Raw genomic sequence first — 8,687 nt, forward strand, 5'->3', positions numbered from 1 at the left:
TTTTTCAGCCCTCTTGGTTTCTCTTCTCACTGGTGTTCCTCCCCAGTGTCTGTCTACACAGCTATGGACACGCAGCTTTTCTTCCTGAGAATGGGAGCAGCTAGCAGGACTTGGGCATGTTTGTTGTCCTGGGGAACCCCCTCAGAGCTACAGCTTTGCCCTGTCATCTGTTTTTGTTTGGTTTTATTCTTGAAAACCTGAATTCAATGAGGCTTCACTGCTGTGAAGAATGTGCCGTTGTGAGCTGGTCCAGCTCCATGTGTTTCACTTGACACTGAAGCTCAGGCCTGCACAATGATGAATGGTGAATTCCAAAGCTGCATCATGATTGTTCATGTTGTATAAATCTTAAATGGACATGTTTGGGTAGTGACTAAGGATATGTTTGCTCGGGAAAGTGCTGGAGGTTAAAAGCAATGCCCTGTGACATACTTTAATTATAGATCTGTAAGCATGGGAGCAGTAACAGCCAGCAGTGAAGTGAAAGAAGCTTCTGATGCTCAGAATCACTAACAAGTGATCCACATCCCTCTTAATCTCAGATCTTACTGAATAACAAATCACAAATCATTTTCATGAAATTCTGGATAGTCTGAAGAAAATTGGCATTTAATATCACGAGCTGAAATAGTCACTGTGCATTGCTTACTCAAGTGTGGTGGAAGCTAATGTGATTAATTGATGTCAGCATCAAAAGGGGCATTTCCTGGCAATCTTTTTCATACAGAAAGTGAAAGAATTTGGTAATGTCAGTGGAAGTAGTGAGTTTAAATTGCAGCAAGAGACATTTATTATCTATATTCAAGTAAGGATTTGATGGTAAGGGTGGTGGTGCATTGGAACAGGTTTCCTGCAGAGTGTGCATGGCCTCTGTGTGACTGTTTCCAAGAATGTCTCTTTCTGTGATGACAACAGTGTGGGGGTGCAAGCAAGGACTGGATGATCTCTGAGGGTTTATTCCAGCCCTATTTTCAGTGGAACACTGTATGTATTATAGCATGGTGCTGATGTGGTAGTTCCAACACACTTCATTTAGACATCTCCAGCGTGAAAGAAGTATTGTTTCATTTCAGCAATTGTTCTAATAGAATTCTGTTTTTCCCTTTTGGCTGCAACATGTTGATATAGATTTGGATGAGTGCCTCACAGGTGCTCACGCTTGTTCCAGAGGACAATTATGTGTGAACACATTGGGATCATTCTACTGTGTCAACCACAGAGTGATCTGTGCAGAGGGCTTTATACTCAACAGGCATAGAAAATGTGTTGGTAAGATGATAGGTGTAAGCCATTCACCACAGCATCATAATTCTTCACGCTCTGCAATGCATTTAAACCATTTGTGCTCAAAGGCTTTCTGGCCATCTTTGCGTATGACATTTCAATATGAGTTAGTAAAAACACATGTGCACCATTTGCTCAGCCACTTAACATCATGAGTTGTATGCTATTTGGCTTTTTCCTTAGCAATACATTCTCAAGATATATATAACTTTGTGCAAAAAACATAAAACTTCACAGGTATGATGACCACAGCATTACTGATGACTATTAAACTGGACTAGGAAACCAGCAGTTGATCTCTCTGGACAGTGTCAATAGTGGCAAATCACCAGACATCATGAAATGACAAAAGTTCATAAATACAGCTCAAGAAATCTGCTTAAGTGGAAAAGATCCATTTCAAAGCAATGGAAAAAATTCATATTAGTTCGTTGGTGGGTCTGGCACCAATTTCTTTGTGTAAAAGTCAAAGATGCATCATAATTCTGCTCTATCATCCCTGCTATTTAAGTTCATGTAAGAGACCAATCTATTTTTACAAGTGTGTTTATGAGGATTTAATTTCCTTCCAAAAGCCAAGACCTGAGCTTGTGGAATAGTTTGTACTGGGGGTTCTTTTCTAGAGGCTGGTTTAGGAGACACCTGAGCTGCAGCAGTGTTTTGTGGTAACGCTGGAAAAATGGAGCACCCAGAGACCTGCAGTCATTAATGAAATCAGCAGTGCCTGTGACTATAATGTCATGTATGAATACATTCACCTCCTTCCACCCCTGTCCTTCTCCTACATTTATAACATTGATTTTCTGACAATCACAGCTTTGGTTTTGTTCCTATCTTTTAAAGCTCTAGGATCTCATCTTATTAATGAGCATCATACGGGGATTGGTTTTAACCTGCCAGAGGGGAGATCGAGATGAGCTCTTAAGCAGAAGCTCTTCCCTGTGAGGGTGCTGAGGCGCTGGCACAGGGTGCCCAGAGAAGCTGTGGCTGCCCCATCCCTGGCAGTGTTCAAGGCCAGGTTGGACACAGGGGCTTGGAGCAACCTGCTCTAGTGAAAAGTGTCCCTGCCTGTGGCAGGGGTTTGGAATTGGAGGAGCTTTAAGGTCCCTTCCAACCCAAACCATTCCATGACTCTATGGTATGGCATAAGGGCATGAGCAGGAAAGTTTATACAGTGTCATAGTTTAGAGCAGAAATGCAATTTACTATCTCCCTGGTTTTCCTTAAATTGTCAGAATTGGATTTTTATTTATTTAGTTTAATTATTTCTTTTGAAGTCAGAGATACTGGTAAGCATGGAAAACTAATGAAATTATTTAGTTTACATTAAATGGCTGAGAGAACACTACTGGAAGTAAGGATGCCTTTACAGAGAAAGTACCAGATTGTGAGATAGAAGATGGTACTTGTAGTTGGCCACAGTCTGCATGGTGGGTTTCATGGCTTTCACAGAGCCTGCTGCATGTACCATGCTTCTGAATAGAATGTCTGGTAAGTGAACAGCTGAAGGAACTGCCTCACCTTGCATTCTGCTTCTGAAGATCTTGCTATTTAATCCCCTGACGTTTTCCTGGACTATGCAGATATATATATATAGGCTGTCCTTTTCTACATCTCCCAGGAGCACTCTGAAAGTAAATTAATGCATGTTTGTCAGCAATTTTGGCAGAAGGGACTATAGAAGATGCCAAGTGCTTCCTTTTGTTCACTTTCTTCATCTCCTGTCCTCTACCCCATGACATTATACAGAGTTTTATTGTGACGGATACAAGATAAACCTCAGGCATTGCTCATTAAATGAAGGATACAGCTCTCATTTGTAAAGATAAAAGATCCTCTTCTCCTTCACTAAGTATCAAACCTCTATTTCTCTAATGCAGGTCAGGTTTTTACAGGTATCCTTGTAAACAATCTAGAAAACTTGAAGTTTCTGTTTTTTTGCTAGATCAGCCCTGTGTGCTCCCTACTTGTACACAGCTCTGCTCTGTGGTGCTGGAGGACATATGCAGCAGTTAACATTTTTCCTACTTTTCTATTCAAAGGGGAAAGCCACAAGCATACTGTGGTTTGTTTTGTTCAACTGCCTCACTGCAGCCATATTCACCTAAGGTATCCTTTGCCAGCTTAACCGCTTTTGTGCTCCATCTTGAGCTATCTCAAACTCCATGAGGAAAGCTTTTTGGTGATTTGTTTGCAAATTGTTGTTGTTTTAATGATGTTACTCTTTGCATATTTTAGGGACAGGAGGAGCAGTCTTTGCACAGCAACAAAACAGCTGATAACGTTTTATCTCTTGAATTTCCTTTAGTCAAACTGTGGAAGATTATAATTCCAGGTGCATTCAAGAGCAGATATCCAGAATTCCCGAAAGCCAACCATGCATAATGAAGAGTCACCAGCTGTTTAAACAGCTTGAGCACACCAGCTTTGTGTAACTTTGTGAACAGATATTAAAATGTCTTTAGGCTTGAAAGTTCAGTGTTCTCCAGAGATAAGAGCCAGGTTGCATGTTTTTAATGTGGATTGCTTTTCCTGGTGACTTTCAGGCAAAGTCATTACCACCACCTACATGCACACTGACAGGAGGCTACTTTGCTCCTTTCTTTGCTCTTCCCATCTAAATTTCCTCTTCTGCCAGAGTGAGCAGCAAGTGGTCATTTTATTGCTGACCCACAGGGACTGTGCGTGAGCACAGGATGGGTGGTTGCAAAGTAACAGCGGGTCTACGTTAAGCAGATGTATTCCATAAAGCAAATTAAGCTGAAGTCATTTGAAGAGAAAAAAAACTCCCGAGGAACTACAGCTGCAGGAAAAACCAAAGTCTGCATTTCACATTGTTACAAAAAGTGCATAAAAATTAACTTTTAATGTCAAAGTACATATTGAAAAGAAGAGGTATTGCATGATTACATTTCATTCCGGGTTTTACTGACATCATGTGAGGAATGTTGTTGCCACACACAGACCTAGTAGATTTTTCAAAAATTAACTGTTCCTTGTTTTTAATATTTACTGAATTATTTTTCCTCTTATTCCTGCGTTTTTTAAATACCATCTTGCCCTGCCTCCCAGTCTGAACTGTGCTGGATGAAGGCTGCAGCTTCCAGTGTTGGGAGTTAACTTTGTTTCAGACTTAAAGCATAACTCATGTTTTTCCTAGTGCTCTGCAAATCATCTTGCTGACTTGTTGAGCTGGTTTCCAGTACTGAAGAGAGACAGGTTATGGGCACTCTTGATTTTATGGATAATCAACAGGGAGGGAAAAGGAGAGAGATCGTCCTGTTTTATAGAAATGCGGTCAGTCCTCACTCCCCTCTACCATGTGTCATAATGGTAGAGCAAAATGATAGTAGGTACAGTGTGGGCTGAACAGAGCTAGTGTAGGAGTCGTGTGCTGCCCCAGCACAAACTGGGACCATATTCCCAGGGATGCCTTTTCCCATTCTCATGCTAAGGGATGCTGTTTTGCAATAGACATTGATAGGGAGAGCAACGACATGGGCAGGTGGGAACTCGGGAGAAAGATGCTGCAAGTCTTCAGAGATCTCATTTTGTGGCATGACCTTTTAGGAACTTGTTTAGGATAATGAGCAAAAAAGGGCATGTCTGTGTAATAAAATGAAAAGGGAACTTTGGTGGGCTGGCAACTGGCCTGATACCAGAGGTGGAGATTCATGCCCTAACACTGGATATGACAGAGCAGCAGAGCTTTGCATATTGCATGCCTCACAGTTTAAACCCAGGTCACAGGCTTTAGAGATGGTCACTGCATCACTTGTGCACAAAACTTTCATTGAAAGCAGAAATTCTGCTTGTAATCTTGCAGTTTCCATAATTGTAATTTCCTCAGATGCATTCTGGCCAGTTGGACTTATTCTCTCAAGTACTCAGAGATCTGAAAATTGAATAAAAGATGTAGACAAACTAGGAAATTTAGATCTTTTTTCCTCTGTGAAATCTTGACCTTCTTTCTACCTGTGTACACCTGCAAGTCAGGTGGAACACTTCCTGCCTTATCTGGGTAGTATTTCAGACAAGCACACTTTCCTCCTAGTGGCTTTTCCAGCATCGTGCTGAACTGCGTGGAGTTCTCATGATGCAGTGTAGTGCTGACAGTTTGTTTATATGGGAAGGCTTTTTGTGGTTTGCAAGAAAAGATAATCTCAGATGTGTTGTATAGCCAGCAGAGAGTCTTTGCACTGGTTTGGGTGCTGCTGGGTGGCTATCCATAGCCATTTACCTCTAAAATTCAATAAAACCCCAGCACCAACAAGATGACAAATCTCTTCAATTTACTTAAGAGCCGGTCTAGTTGGGTGAGAATGGTCTATCGCAGCAGCTCATGTGAGCTGGGGGTGTTTGCTTGTTTTGGGGTTTTGTCTTTGTTTTGGCTGTGCTTCCCCCCACCCAAGACCACTTAGGAGAATATTGTTCCTTACTCTTCATTCTAATCTGTAGCAAGCAGGGAACTGCACAAGGCTTAAGAGGCCTTCACTATGTAAAAACACTGAGGGAGGCAAGTACCTGCCACTCCAGTGGAAGTACTCCAGCATTGTGTGGGACTGGCAGAGAGGTCTCCAGCATGGCAGTGACCTTGCTGTGGATTAATCAGCTGCCACTGGACAGCAAATACACAGCATGCGAAGAATAGTGGTGGCAAGAAAAGAAAGCACAAATAAATGAGAAATGAAATGGCACCAAGCTAACACACTGCTCCTGCCAAACTCAGTGCATGTCACCAGTTAGCTGCCTTCAGCAGTAACTGAAACGTCTTGGCGCTCCTCTTAATCTACTTGGTAGAAAACAAGCTGACATGTTTTCTTAGACAAAGCTTTTAAAAATGGCTTTTCCTGTTTTCATGCTTCACGAGGGGAAGTAATGTATCTGATGTTGTCCTGCTCTGAGAATGAGGTTCTACAGCCAAGATGAGAATCTGATTTAAACAGCTTCATGTGCAGAGAAACCAAATGACTGGTAATGGTTATGGTCACATTTGGCTTTTGTTAGTTCCAGAAGTACTTCCTAGCTGTATACAAAGATGTGAATGTGTAAGATTTTGTGGAGAAGCACAGGAAAGTTTCTCCTTCCAGTCTCTACCCCTTTTTGTTGCTTTTAAGTACTTGCTCATCGTGCTATTCCTAGCTTTCAGTATTAAAATAAGCAAAACCTGAATCAAAACCAAGCCTATTAAAATGTATCATTTTAGAGGCATGGCATTTCCTTCCCAAATTGTCCTTCATTCTGCAACCTTGTATTTAAGTGATGTTTTAAAAATAAGAGCTTTTCTCCTTCTCCACCTGCTGAAATCAGATCTCTTTTAATATTGAAATACAAATTTACAAACTTGATTGAGCCTTTCAGTCTTCCTTTCCATATTTTCTTGTCATATCCAGTTCTAATGACATATTCCTTAGGCGATCAGTGTGTTACACGACTCCACCTTCAGCCAGGCAGGCAGTTTCCAGTTTCAGTTCCTGTCTTCAGCAGCAGTTCCACACCAGCAGCTCCTGCCTATGTGGCTCAAAGCAGCAGGACTGTTCCATACCCTGAGCTAGGAAAACCTGGTCATGAGCAATGAGCATTAACCACTTTCTCATCCAGGAGGTTTCTCTCCAGCAAACCAGAAGCTGATTATCAACCTTCTGCCCATACCCTGCGTTTAATCAGTTCTGTGCATCCCTTGCCCTCGATGCCACTGCACATTTGGGAAGAGGGGAGGAGAAGGAGGTCTCCCTGTGATTTTTGTCTCTCGAGTTACTCTGTGTTAGCAGAATGTCCTGGGACAAAAATCTTTCAGCAGAACACTGTAGCACAATCTGTATTGGCTATCTTTTGGAAGAAACGATTTCACTTGAGCTTTTGACTCATTCCAAAAGAGCAGGAAGAGGCAGATCCCTTGCCAAATACGTGGCACTGACTTCTTGAACTGTTTCTTATAGACATTAACGAATGTGTGACCGACACGCACACCTGCCAGCGGAGAGAGCACTGCCTTAACACGGTGGGATCATTCAAATGTCTCCAGGAACTGAGCTGTCAGCCAGGTTATGAACTGAAGGATGGAGAATGTGTTGGTAAGACAAGTGGTTTTCAGCTGATGCAACAGCTGTTAGCAAAAGGGAAAGGAAAGGGATTGCAAAGCATTTTATTGTGGTTGGGCTGTGATACCAGGGTTGTAACTATAAAAGGCTGATCAAATGTTTGGCTTCATAGGCCACTTCTGACATGCATTTATTTGAAATAGTTTCCAGCAATAACTATAAATTATTTGGAAAATGGATGAAACCTTATGAATTAAAATTTACCCTGCTTTTAGGGTGTTGGAGAGAGATTTCACTGATGGAGGAATTCCTATTACATTCCTCTGCCTAGCTCTGCTTTTCTCTGAAGGGGCCGATACTGTTTGCTGTTGAGCACTGAATCACAGCCTGAGTGGATCATGGGGCTGATTCAGTCTGGCCCTTCCTGTGTTTAGGAGGTCTGTCTGCATTTGTTTACACTTGGAATTCTCATGGGGTTAAGTAGTTATTCTTCATCTCCCTCTTCTTGGTCTATTATATAGGTCAGCTAGAGCTGCTAGCACCAGTAGTTAGAGCACAGCAGAAGTTGCTCTGCAGCATGGGAGTGTGCAATAGACAATGTGCCCTGTCTTCCAGGACAAAATTCAGTGCTATTTACTCCCAAATTTTTTACACAAAGAGTTTCCTGGCAGCTGGAGTAGGAGATGCCCAAGGGAAGAACTGAGCTCTTGACATATACCATAAGGTCATAAACAGAACTATTCAGAAATCTTGCTTTGTATACAGCTGTCATAAATCTTGGTTTACTTGGAGAGGTTGTTTGTGAATGTCTTGTTCTGTTGTCTGATTCTACAGCATTTCCCACATTTATTGCTAATTTTTCTAGTCTCAAAGTTAGATTATAAAAGATTACAAAATTTACAAATTGTTTTAAAGTAGCCTTTAAATTAATGATCTATAAGAAGGCCTAAAGTTTCAGAACTGCTCTGTGTAAAATTGCCTACAGATATCTACAAAATTTGTGGTTTATGAAATACTCAATTCCACATTTTTCTTTGTCTCAGTCTATTAATATGGTAGGAAGACAATTAATACATGTCAGGCTGAGAGAGCTGGGCTGGTTCAGCCTGGAGAAGAGAAGGCTTTATAACAGTGTTCCAATACCTTAAGGGGGGGTGACAAGAAACCTGGAGAGGGGCTTCGGACAAGGGCCTGGAGGGACAGGGCAAGGGGGAATGGCTTGAACCTGCCAGAGGGGAGATTGAGATGAGCTCTTAAGCAGAAGCTCTTCCCTGTGAGGGTGCTGAGGCGCTGGCACAGGGTGCCCAGAGAAGCTGTGGCTGCCCCATCCCTGGCAGTGTTCAAGGCCAGGTTGGACACAGG

The 8,687-nt window shown here is 42.0% G+C and overlaps 1 protein-coding gene across 1 annotated transcript in view; it reads left to right on the forward strand.

The window, feature by feature from the left end:
- Positions 1-8,687, forward strand: part of LOC104408869 (fibulin-2-like) — a gene marked incomplete at its 5' end in the record, with an annotated part of 50,199 nt that overhangs the window by 28,101 nt on the left and 13,411 nt on the right. The window contains one exon of the mRNA XM_010018599.1: positions 7,224-7,358. Coding sequence (XP_010016901.1) covers positions 7,224-7,358 — 135 coding nt within the window. The remainder of the gene's footprint in view (positions 1-7,223; positions 7,359-8,687) is intronic.

The sequence above is a fragment of the Nestor notabilis genome, unplaced genomic scaffold (genome assembly GCF_000696875.1).
Source record: "Nestor notabilis isolate BGI_N333 unplaced genomic scaffold, ASM69687v1 scaffold10427, whole genome shotgun sequence".
NCBI lineage: Eukaryota > Metazoa > Chordata > Aves > Psittaciformes > Psittacidae > Nestor > Nestor notabilis.